The sequence below is a fragment of the Equus caballus genome, chromosome 21 (genome assembly GCF_041296265.1).
Source record: "Equus caballus isolate H_3958 breed thoroughbred chromosome 21, TB-T2T, whole genome shotgun sequence".
NCBI classification, from domain to species: Eukaryota; Metazoa; Chordata; class Mammalia; order Perissodactyla; family Equidae; genus Equus; species Equus caballus.
The window spans coordinates 61,144,980-61,172,381 of record NC_091704.1 but is presented as its reverse complement, the minus strand read 5'-3'; the positions used below and the strand labels follow the sequence as shown (position 1 = coordinate 61,172,381).

At 37.8% G+C, this 27,402-nt stretch overlaps 1 protein-coding gene across 2 annotated transcripts in view; it reads right to left on the bottom strand.

The window, feature by feature from the left end:
* DNAH5 (dynein axonemal heavy chain 5) overlaps positions 1 to 27,402 on the bottom strand; it is a 267,250-nt gene that overhangs the window by 76,128 nt on the left and 163,720 nt on the right. For both annotated transcript variants that reach the window (XM_023625835.2, XM_023625834.2), the window contains exons 48-55: positions 22,945 to 23,067; positions 22,538 to 22,751; positions 21,042 to 21,265; positions 18,294 to 18,492; positions 15,970 to 16,142; positions 11,098 to 11,228; positions 7,433 to 7,586; positions 6,676 to 6,943 (exon numbers count right to left, since the gene is read on the bottom strand). In XM_023625835.2, the coding sequence (XP_023481603.2) occupies positions 6,676 to 6,943; positions 7,433 to 7,586; positions 11,098 to 11,228; positions 15,970 to 16,142; positions 18,294 to 18,492; positions 21,042 to 21,265; positions 22,538 to 22,751; positions 22,945 to 23,067 (1,486 nt within the window). The remainder of the gene's footprint in view (positions 1 to 6,675; positions 6,944 to 7,432; positions 7,587 to 11,097; positions 11,229 to 15,969; positions 16,143 to 18,293; positions 18,493 to 21,041; positions 21,266 to 22,537; positions 22,752 to 22,944; positions 23,068 to 27,402) is intronic.

Here is a 27,402-nt window from a genome sequence, read left to right as displayed (position 1 = left end):
GCATTCCCTTCCCCTCAAAGAGAAGAAGTCCTGGCCCCAAATAATCCCTTCTTCTCTTTTGCTAATAGCTCCCTTGCCCCACCCTTCTTCCTATAAAAATCTTCCATTTTGTACAACCTGTCAGAGTATCGCTCTGCTTACTAGATGAGATGTTGCCCAATTCATGAATTGCCTAATAAAACCAATTAGACCTTCAAATTTACTCGATTGAATTTTGTTCTTTAACAGTGGGAAGTACTGTTTTTGGTATTACTTTCTGAGGGGTTACTGTGTGCAATTGCTTCATTCCTCTTTATGCTACATCACTAGTTGTGAGCAGCTGCAGAAGCAGTTGGTGGCTAAGTTATGAGACTAAAATCTTGTAGAGTATAAATTAAGCAATTTTCAAAGAGAGCCATTTTATTTACATAATTAAAACGACCTTCTTTGAAAACAATACATATGCCATATATATACTACCGATTTTGTTGAGACTTTTTTCCAAGTGAGGATAGCCTATTTTAACAACAGTACTGATTTAAAATGGAATCTAGAAGAACATTAATAATTTTCTTTACCTTGGAGAAATCTAAATGAAGTTAATTGACTTAGTAGTGACTTGGAATCACGGAGATTCATGAAGAAATACAAGACCAGCACAATGAAAATAATACAGATTTTAGAAAGAATTAACTCAAAACAATTCCATAGAAAGCTGAAAACAAAGATGTGCCAAAATAAAGATTACTAAATGCTGGGAAGGACAAGGACTTTACAACATAAAACAAAGTATATTTTTCTTTAAATGTTCATCAAGAGATTCAGTCAATTTAAATTCATACATATAAAAAACCCACTTTTTTTCAAAAGCAGTATAGTTATTAAAATACTACAAAATCTAGTATTTGTGCTATGTGTGGGATAAAGGGGAGGATACTTGGCTCCTTCTGAGTATCTTTACATTAGAAAAATACTCTACACAAAAACAACAAACTATGTAAAAAAAGGAAATTAAGAAAACAAGCCAATTTACATTAGCATCAAAAAGAATACAATACTTAGGAATAAACTCAACCAAGGAGGAAAAGACTGGTACACTGAAAACTATAAAACACTAATGAAAGAAATTAGACATAAATATATGGAAAGACATCACATGTTTATGGGCTGGAAGAATTAATATTGCTAAAATGTCCATACTACCCAAAGCAATCTACAGATTTAATGTAATCCCTATCAAAATTCCAATGACATTTTTTACAGAAATAGAAAAGAAAAATCCTAAAATTCATATGGAACCACAAAAGACCCCAAATAGCCAAAGCAAGTTTGAGCAAGAACAAATCAGAATCACATCCTGATTTCAAAATATATAACTATCCTATAGAAACAAAAACATTATGGTACTGGCATAAAAACAGACACATGGACCGATGGAACAGAACAGGGAGTCTAGAAACAAACCCACATATATATAGTCAACTGACCTTGACAAGGATGCCAAGAATATTCAATGAGGAAAGGATAGTCTCTTCAATAAATAGTGTCCGGAAAACTGGATATCCACATGCAAATGAATGAAACTGAACCCTTATCTTACACCATACACAAAAAATCAACTCAAAACAGATTAAAGATTTAAACATAAGACCTGAAAGGGTAAAACTCCTAGAATAAAACATAGGGGAAAAGTTTTTTGATATTCGTCTTGGCAATAATTTTTTGGATGTGACATCAAAAGCACAAGCAAGGAAAGCAAAATAGGCAAGTGAGACTACATGAAACTAAAAAGCTCACGCACAGCACAGGAAACGATCAACAAATGAACAGGCAACTTATGGAATGGGAGAAAATATTTGCAAACCTGATAAACAGTTGAAGTCCAAAATACAGGAGGAATTCCTACAACTCAAGAGCAAAAAAGTAAGTAACCTTTGGGCAAAATGGGCAAAAAAAATGAATAGATATTTCTCCAAAAAAGTCATACAAATGGCCAACAGGTATATGAAATGTGCTCAACATCACTAATCGTTAGGTAAATGTAAATCAAAACTACAATGAGATATCACCTCACATCTGTTAGGATGGCTATTCTCAAGAAAAACAAAAGATAACAAGAGTTGGCCAAGATATAGAGAAATGGGAACCCTTGTACACTATTGGTGGGAATGTAAATTGGCACAGTCACTATGAAAAACAGTATGAGGTTCCTCGAAAAATTAAAAATAGAACTACCATATCATCCACCAATCCCATTTCTGGGTATATATCCAAAGAAATTGAAATCAAGGTCCTGAAGAGATATCTGATATCTCATTGCAGCACTATTCACAATAGACAAGACATGGAAGCAACCTAAACGTCCATCAGTGGATGAACAGATAAGGAAAATGTTGTACATACGTACAATGAAATATTATTCAGACTTAAAAAAAGAAGGAAATTCTGCCATTTGCAACAACATGGGTGAACCTGGAGAACATTATCCTAAGTGAAATAAGCCAGATCAGAAAGACAAATACTACAGGATACCCCTTATATAAGGAAGCTAAAATAGTCAAATCATAGAAACAGAGAATAGAATGGTGGATGCTAGGGGATGGGAGGAGGGGCCAGGGGGAGGTATTAGTCAAAAGGTATCAGTTATATAAAATGAATAAGTCCTAGAGATCTTCTGTACAGTATAGTGTCTATAGGTAACAATACTGCATTGTATACTTAAAATTTTTCTAAGAGGGTAGATTTCATGTTGTGTCCTTATCACCAAATCATCATCGTTATCATCATTAAAGAAGTCAGGAGGAACCTTTTGGAGGTGATGGATATGTTTATGGCATAGATTATGGTGATGGTTTCACAGATGTATACTTATATCTAAACTTATCAAGTTGTATACATTAAATATGTACAGCTCTTTGCATGTCATTCATACCTCAAAAAATGGTTTAATAAAATGCATCTTAAGGAATAAATAAATTTGAAAAATACATAACAATGCTTTTATGGGAAATATTTATTTTAATCTAAATAAATATGTTAACACAAATGAAATGATATATTTCCTTATTGATGTGGCTAGAGATAATAATTTAATTTAGAATCAGCATCCTGAAGGCAACTTAAATGATGGTTTTTCTAGAAAACTTGTTGCTAATTTTCTAAAAAGAACAAATCATACTTAAATCACTAAGTGAATTAAGTACTTCCAATACCCATGGATGGTATTCTTGCATAACAACGTAAGGCAGGTTAGTATTAGGTGTAGATGCTGGTTTTCCAAACAAGATTTTATACTTATTAAAGAAAGGAGCTCTGTCTCGTGTCTTGTAATTATTTCATCCACTACTGTGACTATCCTGGTACTAAATATTCACATAGTATGCAGGCTGTAAATACTTACTAGACTAGACTGGAGATGTTATAACCACAAAAGCTTACTGGTTATCAAAAGGTTTAAAAAGATTTAAATGTCCAGGTGCATTATGTAAAGTTTAACTTCTACAGACACAGGAGGTCCAAGAAAGGAGAAAAAATTTAAATATTCCTAAGTGAACAAAGGAAGAGCAAAAGAAGTGGTGAGTCTTGATTAAGCTTTGGAACTTAGAAAAAGAGGACAGGAGAGAACATTCTTGATGATTGCAAGTAAGTTAAGGTCATATTATGGAAGGATGATCAATTTTGACAGACTGATTCATTCATTCAACATGGTAGCTGCTGAAATTGTGAACAAAAGATATGAAGTCCTTGATCCCATTGAGTTTTTAGTCTAGTAGGACAGACAAGCATTAATCAAATAAATCACACAAGTAACCATATAAATTGCAAACTGTGGTTAGTCCCAGGAAGAAACAGCACACAAGATACTGTGAAATGGATAACAGGGGAAGAGGCTTAGTGGGGGAAAGGGGCATCAGGGGACAGTCTCCTGGAGGAAGTGACATTCAGTTGAGCCAGCATTATCCAGGCAAAGGGAGGAGGATGCAGGGAGGATGGGAGGAGGAGGGCAGTGCATGGGAAGAAAAAGTGCATGTTCAAGGATTGAGGAGAACAGAGCAGGAAGAAAAAGTGACCTCAGGTGCAGCTGGAGAAGTAGGCTGAGCCAGCTCATCCCAGCCTTGAAGGCCATGCCAGAGATCGTGGACCTTTTTCCCAGGAGCAATGAGAGGACATGGAGGACATGAAAGGTTTAAATAGAAAGCAATGTGATTGAGTTTGTGTTTTTATCATTATTCTGTCAGCAATGTGAAATGAATGGGAGACAGGTGAAAGAGGAGGAGAGATCATTAGAAAGCTATTTGGGTTTTTCCAGGTGAGCGACAATGATAGCTTAGCCCAGGATGTCAGTGAAAGCGAAAGAGTTGGATAGATTCCACCAATATTTACGAGACAAAGTCGACACGACCTGATGATGGAGTACACTTGAGAGCTGAAGGAACGAGAAGCGCGAAAGACAAAGAGCCCTCTGACCATACAGCCCGATGGACGATGGTGAGACTTCCTGAGAGAGGGAGACCAATGGAGAACAGTCCAGTTTTAGACATTTTGAGTTTAAAGAGCCTGTGAAACATCCATGAGAATGTGTGCAGCAGGCAGCTGAGCACACAGACTTCAAGCCAGAGGACAGACCAGACTAGAGATAAAAATTGATGAGACGTTAATACATGGGAGGCTGAGTATGAGTTTTCCTGGGAAGAGAATCTAGAGCGAAGAAAGGAGTCTGCCCTGCCTTCCAATAAGCCTGGCTCAATAAATAGCATAAAGTTCAATAAATATGTTCTGAATAAATGAGCAAATAGATGCAGGCACAAAGGTCAGGAGACTTGCTAGAAATTGAGGACAGAGAAATGAAAGTTTTCCTGTCTTCCACGTAATCTTGGCTTGGGTTGATGCCATGAGATTTAAAAGAATGGGGCAGATTTGTGAGAAATTAACAAAGGAAAGACCAATAAGACATTCATCCTGTTATAGGAGGGATGACCGAAATAGGGACTTGGCTGGAAGGGTTCTATATATAAGTTAAATCATCTTAATTATGGTATTTACAGTTTGTCACCTGAAATTATTTTTATGGTTAATAATAACATCTTACATGACATTTTACAAAGTACTTGCATACTAATTATCACACATGCCACATTACAATGTTTCAGTCAAGGACAGACCACATATACAATCGTGGTCTCATAATTTTACTACCATATAGCCTGGGTGTGTAGTAGGCTATATCATCTAGTTTCATGTGAGCACACTCTATGATGTTCGCACAATGATGAAATCGCCTAATGATGTGTTTCTCAGAACGTATCCCCATTAATAAGTGATGCATGACTGTATTTCATAGTAAACTTTAATACAGCTCTAAATATTGTCATTTTGTGTTCTGCATTTATATCCTACTTCAAGGATTTTAAAGTTTTACCCTTAGTTGTAGTTACATTTTAATAGAACTTAGAATTTTAAATCACTGGTCTTTTCTCAAACCTTGAATACAAGAGAAAACTGTACATTTGTACTTTGAATACATTAAAACATTCTGTGTTTAAAAGCCACAAATTGGAAAAACATTATCGCCAATAGTAGTGGGTTGAGAACAAAACTTCCCCAGTGGATAAGAGTTTGTTAAAAAATAGATATATACGTACATACATACATACATACATCTATATACATCTGGGCTCTAGCCCCAATGCTGATGCTGCTGGCTTGTTGAACCTCTGACAATTCCCTCAGCTTCACTCTCCCCAGTTTCTCCATCTAAAGGGCAGGAGACGGGCTAATCAGTCATTCTTTCACTGGGTACCACAGAGCTGGAGAGGCAGGTGTGGGAGTGGCAGGAGTGGGGTGAGGTGAGAGGGCAAAGCTCCAGAATCCTTCCTCCCCTCCACTTTTCACTGTTTTATCTCTTAGGGCTACCTGTAAGGTTTTCCTGGTAAACAAGACGCTTCTTAATTATTATTAAAACACAATAACCAGACAAAATGTTTGAAAGCCACTGCCCTGAATCAAGGGAACTTTTATATCGTTTAAATAATTCACAGATAATTTCTCACCAAAAGCTGAAAAAAGCATAAACTACATGAATGATCTCTAATGTCTATACTACTTTTATGATCAATGTCATTTACAGAGTAACAGTAGCATTAACATTCCATAGGATGAAAGATTAGACAGAAGCAAGGACTCCAGCCATAGAACATTGTGGGTAACATCCTTTTCAAGGAGACAAAACCATCAGAGGATTGCTGGATAAGATTTCCTCTTTGATTTCCAGCACTGCAGCCACAAGAAGGAAATGTCCAAGAGACTCCTGGCTTCAACTACTTTGAGGTTAACCAACCTATGTAAAAAATAACACAAACACTATCAAAGATGTTAAAACCTCAGTGCCTTCCTGTGACATCCCAGAACCTGCCTGGGGATCCAACTGAGAAAAAGTCTTCAGGCATCTCTGAAAAGACGAGAATCACTGTACACTATTCCAAGGGGTAACGGACTGAAGATCTCATTCTCTGATAACCATGCTCTGAGAAAAATTAGCTACCAAATGAGAAAGAGCACAACCTTGCAAAAATCCCCAAACATTGGACAAAGTGACTTTTGGCTCAACCCAGTCCAGAGAAGGCAAAGAGCACAGAACCTAAATAAACAAAGACTGTAAACCAGAAACTCTGACATAAAAATTTCCACCACACTAACCAGCAACTAAGGCATCCTTAGGCCATCGGCTGAACCAGTCAATGGTGCATCCTGAAATAAGGGCGGGGAACTTCAAAGCTCGATTTCGGAATTTCTCCCCAACTGGTGAAAAGCAGAGCACAATGTGAAGGTTCTGTCGGACCCGACTCATGAAGTAGTCATGCAGGTTCTCATTGGTCGGAGGGCACCTGGGGTATTCTTTTTTCATGGTGGATATGAGATCACTATTGATTTCATCAATTTCATCACGAGCAAATAGGTTGGAGACCTAAAAGAGAAGTGCAGACATTCAAATTCGGTACAGGCACGTGACAACAGATTGAAATATATAGCTGAGTACATATATGGTCTTTCCTCCATTTGTGTTCTCAAACTCACCTTCACAAAATTAACCAAAAGTCTTCAAGATGAGACACATTTTAAAATACACAAACAATTTTATTAACTGAAAAGTCGTAGCCCTCTAAGGGGTTAAATGGATATATCAAGAAGCCAATCGGCTTTCCTTGTAACCTCCCTCTTGTGTTTTTTCACTTGTCATTTGGAGTATTCATTGACATTTTAAATGCATAGCTCCACATTTTGATTGGGAGTTTTACTCTCCAAAAACTCGATAGAAAAAGCCTTCCTTCATAGTGATCACCTAATCCTTAATAACAGCACTTATCCAAAACTCAAATAGAAGGAAATATAGACAGCTCTAATGTTGGAGGGAAACAGAAGAGACAAAACACATGAAGAATTAGTGAGCTCCTACCTCCCCCGATGATAAAACATTGTTCATATATTCCAAAAATGACTCGTCCTTAATCTCATTGTCTGTGAAAATAAAAGTGACTCCTCTGCCTTGCTGACCCGCTGTTCTATACAAAATCTTCAGGTCTTCCATCAGATTCGATGTGTTGTAGGATCTAAAAAATAAGGTCATTGTGTCATTAGCTAAACTACTTTGAAAAGAAGGACAGATCCTTATCACAATGCTTTATGCCATTTAGTTAACCAAAAAAAGCTGATATTGTTCCATCAGATAGGTATTTTATTGTATGTGAGTGTTACTAGTTCATTATATTTACTTACGAAGATGAAATTGATTTTTTTTTTCTTTCAGTTTCTAATAGCTATTGCTTTGGGAGTAGCAGAGGTGCACCATCTTAGTTAAGTTCTGAGTACTTTGCTGTTCACTAAAGTCAAAAACCATTTTTTTAATTGAGGTGGAATTAACATAGGACATTATATTAGTTTCAGGTGTGCTGATTTGATATTTGTCCATATTGCAAAATTATCACCACAGTAAGTCTAGTTAACAGCAAGTCAAGTAACATTACATTTACTTGCAAAGATAAAATTGATTTTTAAAACTCCACATTTTCTGAAACTTTATAATTAATTTTCTTCCACACGCAAAAAATTGAAAGTGAAAAGTCAACCTGAAACAAAAATATAATTTTTACCACAAGTGTCATCTGAATGTGTACATGTCTCATTTTGAAAATATTTGTCAGGACTGATAATAGAAAAGTCAAATGGGAATATTTGCTAAGCACCCACCTGCAACGATATTTTAGAAGATACCTCATAAATTAAATGAAACTAAACTAAATCATTTCACGCCTTTATTACACGGGGTGAGGGAGATGCCCTATTATAAATGGTGCCCTCTTCATCCCCTAACACAATTATTTTCATTGCATCGTTGGATCCCACGTGAGAGGGTTTGCTGAGCATCCAGTACAGTGTCGTACAATAGCTAGAAACGTTATGGGACATCCCTCTCTAAACCTTCTTGCATTGCCAAAAGCAATCCTTCGGTGGAAGTCAGCTTTCAATCACAAAATGTTAGAGAGGTCCCAACATAGAGTAACCCATTACTTCCAAAAGTGAAAATAAAGATATTCCAATCCTGGAAGTCACACTTACTAAATTATTATCTGAATTTTGTGTCATTAAATAAAGTCAGAGTTCAGAGCACAAGAGCAAATGGCCTTCTGATTTTTTAAAAGCTACTAAATATTTAACTTCTACGCTTTGTGCTTTTTTAACATCTAAAACCTAAACCCTAGAACCAGAAATACCACTAGCCTGCATCAATATTTTAAGAAGACTTCTAGAGAAGTGAGATCTGAGAAATTAGACAAGAAGTTTAAAGACACAGTCTCCCGTAAAAAAAAAGACAAAGGAAAATAACTCACCCCAATTTCTCAGGATATGGGGAAAACTTCCAGCCCAGTCCCCTGGATCAAGGACCCCGCTGCCTCAAATAATATGACTTGAGTTATCTAACAAATGGCTGTGCTTCCCAAAAGCGAGGCTCTTGCTTCCTGAGCCTTGGCCACATAGCTATGCAAAGGCTGATGCAGTAGGATGGTCTCCTGAAGGCTATGAGAAGGCAAGGAGGCCTTGACCCTTCTTTCCATGAGTAATGAAGCATTCCCATTATGACATGCTGAGGAATTAGTTTATCATAGAGAGAGGAGTCAGAAGATGTTTTTATTGAGGCAGTGTGGTGCAAAAGGTCAAGCCAGACCAGAAACCAGAAATATCATGGTCATTCCCAGGGAGAGTGGGGATTTCAGACAAGTTATAGCCTTTCTGAGTCTCAGCTGTAAGACAGGCTAATGTTATATGCCGTGCTAACCCATAAAGTTCTTTTAAAGATCATATTAACAAGTGCATGGAAAAGTGCTTTGAAAACTATAAGGTTTTATACAAACATTAGGAACAAAACTCTCAGAGTCCAATCTCTGTCCTATATGGGTTATTTGTAATCTAACTCTGCTTCTATCCACAAACTAAAAGAATTATACACAAGGTATTTATTGGATTTATTCTCTAAGCAGAACCCTATAATTCAGACCAAATAAAAGTCTAACAACAGCAACTTGAATATCTAGATCTCCAAACCCAATGTTTAATAATTTTCAACCTTTGTCCTAGCGGGTGACTATGCACCCCATCAATGAGACAGATCAGTTGGATGTTTTACCTTATTGGGCCGAGACAAAGCTCTACATCTATGCCCAATAGGCTAGGAATTAGTTTATCATAGAGAGAGGAGTCAGAAGATGTTTTTATTGAGGCAGTGTGCTCCCACACCTGGAAATTAACATCTAATAATTTTCAGCCGAAATAAACTTCCCAAACCAGTCCTTTGCTTCGAATCTTCTCTTGCTTAATCATGAAATTCAGGTTAGCCTCTCTGAATCACCCCTGCTTATGTCTTCATGTTGAGTTCTCTTCCTAATTCCCCCAGCACTACACAAATCTATCCGACGACCTCCCATCTGAGGTTCCCCATCTTGATGAGTTCCAGCACCATCTAGTTTCCCCAGATAGAACCAGGGTGGACCAAGCCCAAAAGCTCCAACTTCCTAACCATCTCTTGAATCTGTCTTCATTTCTCCATTCTCACTGCTACCACTTGGGACACCATCATCTCTTGCCCAAATCCCTGAGACAGCCTAATAACTATTCCAGCTCAGCTCCTTCCATCCATTTTCTGTCCATACAAATCTGACATGCCCTCCCTAGTGGTAACTCATTAACAGTTTCCTATTGGTCTAGAATGAAGTCCAGATTCCTTATCACACCTTCAAAGGCCTCCATTTCCCTTCCTTTCCCATCTTCCACTTTACGCTGTACACCTAGCCATATTTAATGTCTTCCACGGCCTCAATTGTGACTTCATATGTGTTCATCGTTTTGTCTAGAACATTCTTTACCGCTCCTCTTCCCTGAGATAAATCCTGCTCATATTCAAGTCTCAGTTTAAACATCTCTTCTTCCAGGAAGCCTTTTCTGACCATCCCTTAGACTAGCTTAGGAGTCTCTCTCTCATATTTCAATAGAATCTGGCCTGCATTTATTTCCTTTTCATAGAGAGCCCCCACATATCACACCTCACTGAATGAGTTATCCGGTTGTCTGTCCATAACGTAAACTCCATGATGACACGGGCAGGTGTACCTTGCTTACCATGTACTCCCCGGCCACAAGCCAGTGACTGATACACAGTTGGTGTTCAATAAATATTTTTAAATGTATAAATGAGTAAATCTATATACATTTTTCATCTATTCTCCTAGTTTATTAACATTCTTGAAATCTGAATTAATATTTAGTAGGGATAAATTTCTCCTGAAATGCACAAAAGGAATACTCATAATACTTATACCATGCATAACAGAAAAACAGTGAGGAAGTTCTTCATCGCAAAGAGAGGCTGAAATGCTTCAAAAGCAAATTATTAATGTGAAATTTTCATGGTCCATGACAGAGCTTGAAAGGAGAAGATGACAAGTCAACACGTAAGAAGGAAAACTATTATGATCCCTTATGTATAAGAAAAACGCATTCTTAACATCAGGCCTCTGAGAACCTGCTATCAAAATCTATTTCAGGTTAATTAAAGTGAAAGCTTGTTACCTTGTCAGAGTGATCTGGAAGGAAGTATAGCCAGCAATGAAAGAAGCCAACCTTGTCAGGCTCTGCTTTCCCGATCCACCCACTCCAACCAGCAGGGCATTTCCCCGGGGAGTACGAATGACTCGTGAGATCTAGAATATGGAAGAGAAAAAGCATGTATTGTCCAACATTTAAATAGTCCATTTTTTCCTATTTACTTAATAAAAGCATTTTAGAAGATGTAGGTGTCCCAGGATCAGAAGGAAGAGATATACTGGCTGGATGAACGAGGACATCTCTGAAAGAGAACAATATTTGGGAAGTATTGGACAGGATGTAGAGTGTGGGCTGTGCCTTTGGGAAACCAGGAGATGACCAGTACAGAAAAGTCAGCAGGCAGCCCAGACCGGGCCTTGTCCTGTGTTTTCAAGGAGATAAATAAAGAAGACTAAGTTTCTTTTTAGTTTGCCCAACCTAATGCAGTAGGATAGGAAAGAGAATAGAAATTTCAAAGCAACATATATCCTTAGAATACAGAACACACTGTTGATTGGAATATCTTCCACATTTGAAAAATGACAAAGAGTTTAAAGTGAAGAAAATTCCCAAAATATGGCATAAATGATGGAATTTTTTTTTAAAGAAGATAAGCATAAACACCTTCCTATTATTTGGTCAAGAGAGTGATACCTAAGATATCTACCAAGAAGTGATTATGGGTGGACCAGAAGTGCACTCTGGGCCAGTCAGTAGCCCCAGACCACTCCACATCACCTGTGACAGAAGTCCATGTTTCTCCACTTTTACTGGTATTGAATGAACTACTTACACCATCAGGCCTCCAGCGCCACCTGGAGGGGATTCAGTGCAGAATTCTCCTTGATGCATTCTTCATCTGGTGTAATAACTGTTTATCTTTCCCTCCTGACTGCATTTTAAGCCTGGGGTATTGCTGTAATACCCACTTTTCTCTATGATAGAGATAGACAGATGATGGAGATAGATGACAGAGAGTGGGATGGGGGCTGAGAAGGGTCACTTCTCTTCGGCTGGGGAAGCCTCCTGGGGTAATCCAAGCCTGCACGCTGCCAAGCTTTTGTTAAACATCCTTTCTCAGGATTCTCTCCACTGGCAGAGGCTATGCTCTATTCCTGTTGGGACTGCTCTTGGTTTTTAAATTATTTCCCATATTTAGTGTGAGTCCAGGAAATGGAGACCATTTTCCTGTCTCTGCGGTGGCCCTGAGGGTCTGTGGGAAAGGCAGGTGACACACCCCTTTTTTCCAGCCTCCCACTCACCCTCTCCACGGATTCTCTCCGAAGTTGCTGTAGGCAGGAGAGTAGGCGTACTGGCAAGAATTCTTAGGATTTTGCCAACATCTATTCATATTCTTTACCCCGTATTCCTTCAAGAGTCACAGATAATGCATGGTAAGGAGCAACTGTAGGTCACACTAGAACTTTCTGTGTCTTTCCTTGGTTAACATCTTTCAAAATAAATGGCTTTTGTCATAACCATTTCCTTTCATTGATGCGAGTGAATATAGTAAGGGTTTAAATAATTGTTGTTAATTAAGTATTGGGAATCTTCACCCCAACATCTCCTCCTGCAACTGGGCCTAGGTCTTAATATTAAACTTTTCGATTCCCAGTTATTAGTATACGGTCAATCCTTAAAACATACTTGACAAATTAACATATATAGGAACAAACAAATAGAAGGTTTTAAAAGTGGACTCAAAAAACTCATAATTTGGTAAAAACAAAGTATAGGAGAAAACACAGTCAGGTGAGACCTTCAAATGGGGTTATTTTGTCCCATTATGTAGAGATTGTGAGATAGAGATATTCGTTTTTTAATTCAAATAGTAATTTCTTAATTAAATAATTAGCAAAAGTTTCAAAAATTGATAGCACCCATCCTGCCCTGCAGGTGCTCCACTGTAGCAGGGGAGAGAGACCTAGTAACAGAAGGATGGTAATGTGCCCCGGCGAATGCTGGGACGGACAGGAATGACGGAGGAAGAGGAAAGGATGGCAAGGAGACAATGATGCTCGGTGCAGGGAAGGCTTAGATGTGCAACTGGAATTTGATCTGAATCTTGAAAGACAACTAGAATTTATCACACAAAGAAGATGGCACACCGTGCAGGGGTTGGGCTACATTTTAAGAAGAGGGAATGGGAGGCACAAAGTCTCAGAGTCAGCAAAAGGCTTGAGGCGGCCCCATAGGGGCTGGAACTTCAGTACCAGGTATAGAAATATCAGGAGATAAGGGAGAAAAGGGCTGTTCAAGGCCATAGTGAGGACTTGATTAAATTCCAAACCTATTTAGCAAGCATCTCGAGGGTACCTGACTCAGCAGAACTCCATCCTGTGAATAGTGAGGTGAATAAATTGGGTGCCCACCCTCACAGAGATTACTGTCCAGCAGGGAAGAAAAACACACAGACAGATAAATTCTACACAACGCAGCACCTGCTGGGAATGAGGTGCTGGTGAGATGCTCTGGAACCAGGGTGTGTTGAATCACAAGCAGTTGATTTTTCTGGATTACACACGAGGCAGAGCATGATTCACAAGTGGTAGAGTGGTAGGAATGGGCTAGATCGTGAAAAACCACACACGCCATGGTTTGAACTTTAACCAAAGAGGCACAAGAGATATTGCAGAGATATTCTCCATTTTGAAAGAAAATAGTTATTTGAATTAACAATGGAACTAAGAAATACATGTGCTCTCATATCACATTCTGTTTCGCTGCAGTTTTCATCGTCAATTCTGTCTCTTGGCTTCTATCATGTACTGTAACTGGGTCACATATTTCAAGGTTCACACCCACACAACACAGTTTGGATGTACTGTACACAAAAAATAAGAGGGTAGAAGAAAGATTTGGCCTAGAAGACAGTGAGGAATGTGGTATTTTAGCTCTAAAACTCCAGTCACCGACTCTCTGGCCAATCCTAGAGCAGACACACTGGGGGCTAAGAGTGAGGGAAAACACAGTCAAGGAGCTGTGCTGAGGCACGCACGCCTCGAATGTCACATCCAGACAAAGCGAAGAAATGCTCATCGCTCATCATCTGTGCTGAGAAAATGGAAAAAAGATAGTTATAGAGAACTTCCTCAAGCACAAGACTAACGTAAATAACCTCATCTTCAATTGGAGCCACTGTGAAACCCCGGTCAATCAGACTTTGTCTCCAATAGACACTTAGTCATGAAGTTGCCTTTGGTATTTTTTATTTAGAAAATATGCTTTGCTTTTTTTCTTCTTCCTTTTAATGATTAAATATGACAGAATGCCTATTCTTCCTGAAACACTTAACTCTTAATCAAGTATAACTTAGGAGCTAATTTCAAAATGTTATTTATATTTGCCTTTGGAAGAACATTTGCACTCATAATTTAGTACAGATGTCTCAGGTTCTGGAAAATTCAGAGTTTCCAAGCTGGTTGTCCTCGTGCCGGGGAGACCCAACCTCGGAACAAACTCTCTGTCTTCCTCCCTCTCCCGGACTCACTCCAGCTGTGCAGAAATGCCTTTCTCCCATTCTTCCATGTCAGGGGGAGAGTTGACAAGACCACCTCTAAAACCCTCCCCATTCTGAAGATTCCGCAATTATTAGAATTGACAATTTGTAATTATGAGATTGTCCCTCATGGTTAAACCTCAGTAAGGGAAGACAGCCTTGAATTGTCTTCTTTCTAAAGAAAAAGATGTAATCTGAAAAAGCAGTTGACATCAACAAAGTGAGAATATCAACAATGGATTTTAAATGGCATTATCTTCCACCATAGATAAATTAGGTCACATAAGTTATCACGTAAATAATATGTTTTAATTTCAACATTTGAGGATCAACTGTCCTATGAATGGATACTGTAATGACTCACATGACAGGCTAGAAAGGAAATTGTACTTTCCTGGTAGATTTCATTCTAACAGAATTTTCGTCCAGCTCTAAGGCAATTTTTATGCATTACATTTTAATTATCATTTCTAATTGTGGTAAAATACACAGAAGATAAAATTTACCACCTTAACCATTTTTAAGTGCATAGTTCAAGGACATTAAGTACATTCACATTGTTGTGCAACCACCACCCCCCCCCCCCATCTCCAAAACTCTTTTCAAAAGTGAAACTCTGGGGGCCGGCCAAGTGGCATAGGGGTTATGTTCACGCGCTCCACTGCAGCAGCCTGGGGTTCACGGGTTCAGATCCCGGGAGCAGCCCCTCCCACTGCTTATTAAGCCATGCTGTGGCAGGCATCCCACATATAAAGGAGAGGAAAATGGACATGGATGTTAGCTCAGGGCCAATCTTCCTCACAAAAAAAAAAAAAAAAGAAAGAAATTCTGTACCATTAACCCTTCCCTTTCTCCTTTGCCCCCAGCCCCCGGCAATTACCATTCTACTTTCTATCTCTATGAATTTGACTACTCTAAGTATCTCACATAAGTGGAATCTATAGTATTTGTCTTTTGGTGGCTGGCTTATTTCGCTTAGCATTTCTTCAAAGTTGAGGCACTATTTTTTATAGTTATCCTTCGCGTGATGCAAAACATAAGCAAACTTTTTGCCTATGCTTTGAACTCAGATGTCAACCACATTCATTCCACGTAGTGAAAACATTCAGCTGAAAGCTGTATAGCAACACTGAATAAAATTATCATATCACACATTTGAAGTACACACACTCTGATTCTAAGCCTATAGGTGTGACATGTTGCATTCAATTTAGAAATTAAATTGGAATGTAGCATTGAGCTTATTTTGAAATTGAATATTCTCCTAGGAGACGAAAATGCAAGAGGAGGGAAAAAATTTTGCTGTGAAGTCAAGTGTCGATCACTTTGGGGAGGCGCTACTGAGCGTGGCCACTGACCTTGACTAAGTGAACCATGGCATCTGCAAAGAACACCAAATCCATGCCAGCACCACGGACGTTCTCATTATAGAGCTGCAGGAACATATTCAAGCGCTCCTTCAGGTGATCAAAAGATTCAATTGGCTCATAAATTTTGGGCATTTCAGCATCGGCTTCCTCAGAAGTTTCACCTGGGGATGCGGAGGAAGAACCAATTAAGTTTCTTCAAGTCTCTGGACTTTACTCCTTCCTTCAACCTAAATTAAAACACTCACAGCTCTACAATTGAACACTGAATAAGACTGATTTTCATCCACTTGTCATATTACATATTTTAGAAAAGAAAAGAAAGCAAACAACAGTAAAAGCATTAGAATTTTTGAGATCATATGCAGTCTTAGTTCTTTCCTATCTAGAAAAGGGCCAATTTCAAATGTGATATACATTGAATTTAACTTGAATCCATAATTGAATGTTGGCATTTCAAGGATCCTCCCAGAGATATTTGCTCAATGGTCAAAATGAAGATCGAAAAAAGCAAGGATTTAATGCCAAAATCAGCAAGAGAGGTCAAGAATTAAACGATTTTTTAATAAGAATAAAAAGAAAAAGGTCACTGCTTTTGCTCAGGACATTTTTATGATTCAAGAATTTCAGGTTAGCGGGTGAGGACAGAAGTAAATTCGAGAGAATGGAGATGGAGGGTTGAGAGAAAACAGAAAAATGATTTCCTAAATAAACAAATATATTGAATTATTTCACTGGGAAAAGTATGGAAATCAATATAGCTTTTTAAAGTTATAAACACATAATATACCAGGTTAACACTTTTCCAACTTTGACTATAAAGCATAATACCAAAGAAAAAGCTAAATTGGGCATACATAAGTTCACTATCAGTTAACATTAGTAACAGGAAAAAAGTGACACGTTATTAGTTGAATATACTAATAACAACTTAGAAATTCTCTGGGTACTAAGAGTGACTTGATCTTCCAAATCTAACAGTATATAATTATTTTCAATTGACCCTGTCCTAATATAACAGTATATTAACCTTTTTATGACAAAGGAAGGAAATTGATTTAACATAATCATTAAGATTGGCCTATTTGCAAAGCTCTCACTAATTGAATTTCAGGACTCACTTCACTGTTTCATAAATGTTCAACTCAAGCTTTGAGTAATAAAGTGCTCTGAAGTCACAAAAGGTTAAGTGTTTGCCTCCCAACACCAACCACCCCCCCGAAAATACAGCAGTTGTGCTTGGCTCCATGAAAACCGTACTCTAATTATGGATCCTTCTGAATTAGAGGAAGCAAAATACATAAATTCTAATTATCTGGTCAATGTTCTTACCTTTACAGGATTTTTGTATGTGTATGACCTGATTGAAAATAAAATGTGTCAGCTTCTTCCTGTGGAAGGATGGCTCTAACTGCATAGCCAGCAATAAACCTCCTTTTGCAATTGTCACTCAGAAACTAGACAGATCACATACATCCTTATCAAATCTAATAAGGGCTGCCTGGTCATTTTCAATCATTTCAAAGATATAAACAGCATATGTTTAAACATGCCCTTTTAAATATGGAAATTAACTTAAAATTCATCCTCAGTATTAGAAAAGGTAATTAAATGAAAGAAAAATATTCTACTTCACTCAGCTATTTCTGAGGGAAAAAAATAATTGGAGCACTGCTTCTTTTCATAAGGAAAATAACATATATCTCAATTTTTCACAGAACCCTAAGCACAAAGGCTTGCCTCCACATCATTCATCTCTTTCCAATTCTATTCAATGGCCGTCTCAGATAATTTGAGATTTTTCTTTTTATTTTCAACACTCAGGGTGGCCCAAATAATAATTATCATTCTTTTTGCTACCTTTCATTCAGCAGTGACTCTGAGCCACAGACTGCCTAAGCCATTCTACAGATAACATTTCATTTATTCCCCACAGGGCCCCATGATGCACACATTAATATTTCCATTTTTATAAATGAGGAGCATGAGTCCAAGAAAGTTCAGAGATGCTCAGTGAACGTGTGGTAAACCCCTTCCTCAAATCTACCTGTGTGTGACAGCTGTTAGTCCCGTGCACTTTCTCCTGCCTCATCCTTCCTCCCAATTCTACCCTAATATGCAAGACTGGCATGCGTAAAAAACCATCTTTGAACTCCAGGAGTACGCACTTAGCCACTCATTCTGTTTATTGAGTACCAGCTAGGTCCCAGGATGGTTTCCGTAGTTTACTAGACACAAATTCAACATCCCTAAACTGAAGCTGTTGTCTTCAGATGTCCCTTTGGGGAATTCCAAATTCTGCTTCAATTGCTCACCTGTAGCTTCAGGTGCATCCCTCAAGAAATCCACAAAATAAGCGTCAACTCCACAATCCACCAGGAGTTTTTTCTCTTCACCAAACTCCTCCTCCACCAAATTTACCAAAGCCTTATCAAACCAGGTCACATCATCAGGCACTGTGAAACGGTCAGCTATAACCCGTTTACACTCGTGCTTCCACAGCCGTAACAGCTCCTGTTGAAAGCACAATTCAAATGCATTACGAATTGCTATTTGCCATAGTTGGGAGTTCAAGTGGATGATATTGTAAAGTACCATCCTTCCTGATTTAAGATCTACGTTTTAAAAAGTGAAGGTTAAAATATACTTAACTTCATTTCAAATTGGTCTCATTCAAGGACATTAAATAGAAAGAAGTGCCTATTCATTTTCAGTCTTTAAATTAAAACGAAAACATCCCCAGACGAAATCTAAAATCACACTGATCAACCAATGAACTAATATTCTACGTAAAAGTCTTAAATTTGTGACAAATTAATCTGTTTGACTAAGACACCTACATTCATATGACCAGAGCATACTATAAAATGCAGTCTATAAACCACTCGCACGTATACACCTGAGCTACAAAGTATATACAAAGAATATACTACAAAGGTATATTCACTTAACACAAGGTGAAGAAAATTTGTGGCAAAAATCTAGATTATCTGAACAGTGCAATCACCTAGTCCAGATAATGCAGCCCCAAAGTTTCTGGAAGTTGAGGAAATTAATGACCCAATACACCTGTTCCTACAGTAAGAATAACAAATGTTTGTCTAAGCTCATTATTTGATAAGAAAGACTGGTGGAAATTTCTTAACTTGGTAACATTTTGCAAGTTATAAGATTTTCTTTTCTGCTTTTTTTCCCCAAATACCCCCAGTACATAGATGTATATTTTAGCTGTGGGTCCTTCTAGTTGTGGCATGTAGGACGCCACCTCAACGTGGCCTGATGAGCAGTCCCATGTCCCCACCCAGCATCCGAACTGGCGAAAGCCTGAGCCACAGAAGCAGAGCGTGCAAACTTAACCACTTGGCCACGGGGCCAGTCCCACAAGTTATAAGATTTTTAAGCCCTTATGTTACTAATGATAAAATACTATTTGGTCAGAATATAAAAGGAGTTTAGTAAAATATAGTCAAAGGTTCAGGAAAGACAAAAGTTCACGATAACACAATTTGCTGGAACTGCTGATGCTAATTTAAAATAAGCACCAAAAACCAGCTACTCAAAAAGTCATACTGGAGAAGTGCATTCACAACGCCATTAATTTGTCAATAACTTGAGGAAAAAGTCATGTTAAAACGTTCACTGCTGCTAAAATGACTCTCGATTCTCTGTAACAAGGAGAGAGAGTTTGCTACAAAATGTCTTGTTCTCAAGTCAGGCGGTGGGGTTACCTACTTTGTGAGCTTCTGGAGCAGAGTGGTTTTTCCGATAGTCAACGCTTGAAGCGCCTAGTGATGGTTTGGTTGGTACCTCAACCGACTTTGTATGTTTATGTGGAGAAGTCTCTTTAAACCCACCTGCTTAACTACCTCCATAAAAGTTTCCATAAAAGGCTGAAAGAGAGGCCAGTGTTGCCTAAGCCGGAGGACTAAGGTCACACTTTGGAAAAAAAGACTTACTGGATTTTCACATAAGGTTCCTCATTCAAAGGGAATTCTAATAATCTTAGGAACTGTTATATTCAAGGATATGTACAAACGCTTATTTTTCTATCAAATGAAATTTCTATTCTTCTGCCTTTTTTCAATTTACCAATATATGTAACTCTTTTAGTGCATCTAGTTACACGAAAAGGAAAAATCATGGATGATTAACAATAAAATGGTTTATTCAATTTTTACTGTTGATAAAGATAACTTTTTGTGCATGTGTGAGGAAGATTGGCCCTGAGTTAACATCTGTTGCCAATATTCTTCTTTTTGCTTAAGGAAGATTGTCTCTGAACTAACATCCATGCCAATCTTCTCTGCTTTTTATGTGGGACACCACCACAGCACGGCTTGATGAGCAGTGTGTAGATCGGTGCCCAGGATCCAAACCTGTGAACCCCAGGCCGCCAAAGCAGAGCACTCGAACTTAACCACTACACCACTGGGCCAGCTCTGATAATTACTTTTTTTTTAACTTAAAATGTCAAGTTTAGGGGCCAGCCCTGTGGCCTAGGGGTTAAGTTTGGCGTGCTCCGCTTCAGCAGCCCAGGTTCACGGGTTTGGATACCAGGTGTGGACCTACACCACTTGTCAGCCAAGCTGCTGTGGCAACCCACATACAAAATAGAGGAAGATTGGCACAGATGTTTGCTCAAGGCAAATCCTCCTCAAGCAAAAAGAGGAAAATTGTCAACAGATGCTAGCTCAGGGTCAATCTTCCTCAACAACAACAACAAAAATGTCAAGCATAAAATATGAAGACTATTATATAATAAAGTCAACAATGATTCTTTCTATTATTTCGTATAAGTAAAATATCTTACAACAGAAAAATAAAATCAACTGTTTCTTTTATTCTATTCATTAGAAAATAATTGTATATACTATCTCCTTAAACATAAACTTAATTTCATTAGAATTTTTTAAAAGAAATGTTCCCTTGTTTATGCTAACTGAAAAGCAGTAAAGAATCTCCATGCTAAAACATAATTCCACTAAAAATAACATTACTAAGAATCTTTAGGGAGTATAATATATAACAATGTCACTTGTTTTCCCCTCTTATGTATCACTTACATCTGGTTCCTTGATAACCTCTGAAGTAGTGTTCAGCATTCCCTGCCAGATCCTAGAAAGATCTCGAAGGTTAAATACATAATGGAATTTCGCAGGGGTAGGGAGCATTTTAGTCTTAGTCATCTGCCATAGTCGGCGTGTCAGGGGAACCAGTTTCGTCACTGAATCTGTCACTTCTTCTGAGAAACCCCTTTGGGGACAGTAGTAGCCTACCCCAATGACACCTGAGAGGGGAAGAAAGTTGTAACATTTGACTGATGGTTCAAATCAACTACGTTAAGATGACAAGCATTATAATGTAGAGTTTGCACAAATATAATTACACGTTTTAATAGATAACCATATATTAAAGAAATTTATATTGATTAATGTTCTCTTATTTTTTTAAACCTAAAAAAATAGACGTAAGTTGGGTTTCAAATATTGAAAAGTTGATCAAGAAATACTACTGAAAGCCCTAGCTGAACTAATTCAATATTACTAACTGGATAACTGATAAATATATAAAGTTACCTTAGAAAAGATAAGAAAAAGGGAAGTTTCATGAGTTTTCAAGATTTTTCCATTCTGTTGTTGCCTTTCCGTGCATTATAAAACATTTCAGTTTACTTAATATGTAAAACTTTCCAGGCAAAAAAGAACAATTAAAAGCGATAACAGTCATTCTTTCTGGTCCACTTTACCTATCCCAAGTTTAGATAATTCACATGCATTTGGTTTCCAAAACTTTGCCCACTGCTGTGACTGAAGGCAGACACTGCCACACTCCACTAGCCTAGGGTGCTAAGATGACATTTTAGTCCGCCAGAAATTAATTAGGGTAACCCTAATGAGCTTTTTCTCAGTAGCAGTTTCAGAAATGGTAAATTAATACCTAACATGACTGCATACATAACTTTACACTCTTTTTCTGCAAAGAGTAATTCCAAACTCAGTTACACAATTATTTTAATTGCTCAGCTAAATAATTACGGTTATCTATTGGGCTACTGTTTCTTCAATCTAATTATTTTTGAAATACTATGTATTTAATCAATCAATAACTTATTAACATCCTATAAATTACTCTGAAGATCAGACTCTGGCTAATCTCTACTCTACGCAAAATTATTTCTTTGGCCAAAATCATTAGATGGGTTGGTTAAAGTATCAGCTACATAAATTTTTGGCATGGTATTCTATCAAGCCAGACCTCAAATATGTTTATCCATGGGGAAACAACCTCACCATCTCCATGGTTAACTTCCTTGCTTAAGAAGCTAGAAACAGTTACTTTAAGAAAAACCTAGGAAGAAAAGATCTACTGAGGCACCTAATTCAGTACATATGTATAATAAATCCTCATATAAACAAAATACACTACTTTAAAGTGATGAGGACAATAGACTAAGAAGCCACCCAGTGCTCCTTCCGTGTTGACCTCTGGGTGGATATTTTCTCATTGGAACATAAGCAAGTGGTCTTCCCTCCCCATGCCCCACTGCCACTCATTTTACCAAAGATCTTGTCCATAGATGCATCAGAGGGCAACGTGCAGTTAAATACAGAGAAGTGCCTCTTGAGTCTTTGGGGTATATCATTGCGTCCGCCTCCAGGATGAATCATGGCTGCCAAAATCTGGATGTCCACAATGCTGGTAAACTCCCCAGGCTTCTCTAGGTTATAAAATCCATTCTGTTCCATCAGCTGTCGTACTATCTCATTAGTAACCTAAGAAAGACAACTTTCAGAATTAAAATGTCACTCCTTTATATCCCAGAACCTAACTCCTTGAGTGTTTCCAAATAATGGACTTTATTAGAATTCAGGAATTGCATGTTGAAAAGATAGAATAATATTTACTCAACAAAGAATAAATCAACGCTGAATTGAAGAAATAAAGTGCACAATAGGATCCACATACCTGGTCTCCCCACTCATTGATTATTGGCATATTCACATCATCAATAAAAACAGTCATCTTCTTTCCCGCAGGAGGACCATATGTTGTACCCACGCGTTTATCCACATAGCTCTCTATTGTCCTCTGTTAAACAAGAAAGACAACAAAAACGTCTGTGAATTATTCTAAGAATCTAGAAACATTTGAATTGACAGGAACTACTCAGAAAAACTCCCCATAATTCTGGATAGTAGGGCATGAAGTACTTAAATTATCTTGCATAACTTTTACAACCTTTGAAGATCTGGTTTAAAAGAGTAAATGAAATTCTGATCAATGTAAATTTTTAATGGGATGAGACACTTCAGTCCATTTCTGCAGATTTACTTTTGTCTTATTGTGCCTGCCTTGACGACACTCTAGTGTACAACCCCTATTATTCAAAGGGTCCAGCCCTGCTAAAAGTTTCCCCACAATCAGGGACATAGTCAAACAGGGATACCATCCAAGAAACTTCTTAGGTCTATGCTCTGAGCTACACAGCCTGCCATAATCTGAAGACTGCTCTCTATTGAGAAGGCTGGCAACTGGCTTCTGTAGGCTGACGCAACCCAGATCCGCTGCTTTGGGGCAGATGCAATCACACTGAATCACTTCTCATGCCCTCATACAAAATGGAGAATAATGCCCACCTATGGATCCTCTCTCATTTCTACATTCTGAGCTTAGGTGGCCCAGGAGGACACTACACTGTGTTCTACAAAAAACTTTCCTAGCAAAATGAAAAAGAATATTAAAACCAATGAAACTAATATAATGTTATGTGTTAATCATACCTCAATTTTAAAAAAACTGACAGAAGTAGTGTTGGAAGTGATAAAGGGGACATGGGGGAAGCACCTCAGACTATTGACTACATTATTATCATTTCCATGTAGTACAACGTAGTTCAGAAATCAATCATTCATTCAAAATGTACGCACTGACTAACCAGAGCTAGTACTGCAAAGAACACAGAAAGGGCTTCATAGCTTCTCATGCTATAGAAGTTCTGTCTTAAAGACTCTTTTCATTCCTACTACGGTAGGAATCTACTGATCCATGATTTTAAGTCATCTTAAAGATAATGTATAAATATAGGAGACAGTGGAGGTATATTGAGCTAAAATTCATTCTCCTCCTATCCAAAAAAGTTTTCTTATTTTATGATGAAAAGTAAACCAGTTAAAAATGACTTTAATAATCCAAGATACAACCACAAAAGAAGGCCAAGATATAAGCAAAAAACTACACATCTGTCCTTGGAAATCTTTGTAGTTTAGTAATTTCAAATTGTATGTTTCTATCATCATTTCAATGAACAATAGCAAGAGAGGTGAAAATTTTTCACCATTTTTAAATAGAAAGGTATATAAATATACAGCACTCATTCAACTACAAAACAAATCTCGCATGTCAACACTACAATGGCAAAACGAATTTTATATTCCCCTGACATAAAAGCAAACTGTTTAGAGTAATGTACTAGGCTAAATTTAGCTCTGCTTTTCAATGAATTTAAATGGATAAGGCAATTAATATTCTCCTGACACCTCCCTCTGGCAAACTAGATCCTTCAGACATTCCTTTGTCTGTTAATAAGAACTCATAGGAACATGAAGATTTAAGGTCTTGGGGGCCTTCTAAAACCCAAAAAGCCATAGGTGGAATAGGTAGGATAATATGGAGTAATAGGCACATATCTGCACTTTCTTCCCCTTCATTATGACCCCAATTTCTCTGAAATATTAGGATATTATTAGTAAATTATGTATGTCATAAAAGAGCTAAATTGACAAAAACAAAAACAAAGAAGGGAGAAAAATTAAATAGCTTGTGAACCTGAAGTTGGGATTTCTTTCTGCTTTTATAATTGCTGCCCATTGAATAGTTACCTAATGAATTTTGGAGTTTGATAAGACCCCCTGAAGGCCTAAAACACAGTAATTAGATGTTTTACTCCACCACATATCTATTTGGGAATGATTGGGAAAACCATATACTGGTATCTCCAACTGGACTTCACTTGGATGATCCATAGCTTCACAAAACCAACAGAGTCAAACATAAATGCCTCTTACCCCAAAGTCTGCACCCCCTCCTGGGTGTTCATTTCAGGAATTGGCACAAACTACCTAATTGCTTCGTCCAAACATTTCCACATCCAACAACGATAACTTCTTTCTACGATAATTTCACTAGTACCTTTTAATGAATCTCCTCCTCTCTGAACAATGACATGCCTTAGGTCAGTTATTTGTCCTTCTCGTGGGGATTAATGTCACAACCTCTTAAATTCCACTCCCGGCCTACTCCAGTCAGTCCTGGAAACTTCTTTACAAGGCATATAGGCTGTCTATATTGTGTAATTTACAATTTTATCTAGAATTTTCTGTCTCCCCAAAGAAACCAGTCCAAATCATAATCATCTTTGTAGTACTCTATTACCCACATTCTCCCTGATCTCCTTGATCTGTGTTCCCACTTCATCCACTGTTTTGGTGGTATAAACCATAACGCAGTTAATAAAAATTCATTTATTTGATTATTATCTATCTCTCCCACTAGAATGTAAGGAGAGAAGCCATCTCATTTATCTTGCTCATCACTGCATCCTCAGTGTCTAGAAAGGTATCTGATACCAAATATTTATCAATAAATATTTGATACATACATAAATAAAGACAAGAAACTGAGGAGTCATCTTTAACTTTTTTCTCTCTCTTCTATCCCTCTCCTCCAGCAATATCCACTCAACCAACAATCCTGTAAGTTCTGCTTCCTAACTACAACTTGAATGCACCCTGTCCTGCTTCCAGTCCCACTTTTATTATATCGGTCCAGCCCAACCTCCCTCCTGAGGAATTACCACGACCATCTCCTCTCCGGTCTCTCTGAGAGCAGCCACATCTCTTCCATCTTGTTCTCTACTCTGGAGCCAGAATGAACTTTCTAAGGGGCGATGCAATCCTGCCCATTACTCCGGTGGTTCCCTTAGTGATTTACAAGGGACCCCATGATGCTTCCTGCTTACCCTGCCAGTCTCATTTCTAAACACTCCTCAGTCAATTTGTTCCAGTCCCTCAAGGTCTTAATTCACTCATGTTCAGGTAACAATAAAACACATACCACGAAATGATGCTCATCTCACAGGCTGATTTACAGTGTTCATTACGAGATCCTTATTTACATATTCCTAGAGTAGCCATTTCTGAGCCAAAAAATCTCTCAGGATTAGCATTAGCCAAACACAATTTGTGAAATACTGATTTAGATGAATGATCTTCCATAAATGTCACTTCTCTCAACCCAGCTTTTAATAAAATATTGAAATCTCTAGCAAAGGCCTGACTAAGGGCAGTTTATGCTGTTTTCTGAGAATAAACAAAAAGTTTACTCTGAAATAAGAGAATGGTGGTCAGCATGTCATCCTCTTAAGCAATACATGGAACCTAAAAAACATTCTTATCTTGCTGTCTAGATAGACACACTATCTCACACACATGTGACGCCAGGGTTAACCCCAGCTGTGACAGTGGCATTTTAAGAAATAAAAACTAGACTTTTAGAAATCCAGATATAGGAATGGAGGTAAGGAAAGCTGTCTTTCTCTATTCTAAGCTAGGAGCCTTAAAACTAGGGGCAATGCAATTTTCTGATTTGATTTCTTAATGGACAATTCAACCTCTATAATTCTTTAAAAAAATAAATATAATATTAATATAATGTATATATTAAATTCCCTCAAGTAATGGTCAACTCTTTCTCTACATTCATTGATTTCTGTAATCCCCTAAAGAAATTAACCCCCTCTTCCTCTGGGCTCCACAATACTTAGATTATACCATAAGTAGCACTTATCACATCAGCTATACTTGACTGGGCACATGTCTGTTTCCTCAACTAGACAGAGGGAGAAACATTGCACTGGAAGGGGTATTGGCAGGGTGATGTACAGTTAAAAAGGTTGTGCACTTCCAAGTTCTTGGGTTTACCGTTCACACAACTGTCTCTGTGAATGGGACACACACATATCTGCATAACATGCATGGCCTTATACAATAGCTCCAACTGGGTTTAAAATCAGGAAAAAAGGGCTAACTGAAAGCACAGAAAGAGAAATCGCAAATAAGAGGGCGACTAGAGTATTATATCCAACTAAATTGAAATATAAAATATACTTAATTTTAGGCTTCCATATATCTGTTATTTAGCTAAAAGATAAAAATGGAGAGCTTACGCTCTTTGCTAAAAATAATCTACTGCCTAAATAAGATCTTCCACTTTATTATAATTCACCAAAACCAAATGAAAACAGTCTTACATTAGTAAAGTTTAAAATGCTTAAAAGTACATTGTAAAAAGTAAATTGAGGGGCTGGCTCCATGGCCAAGTGGTTAAGTTCGCCTGCTGCACTTTGGCATCCCACGGTTCGCGAGT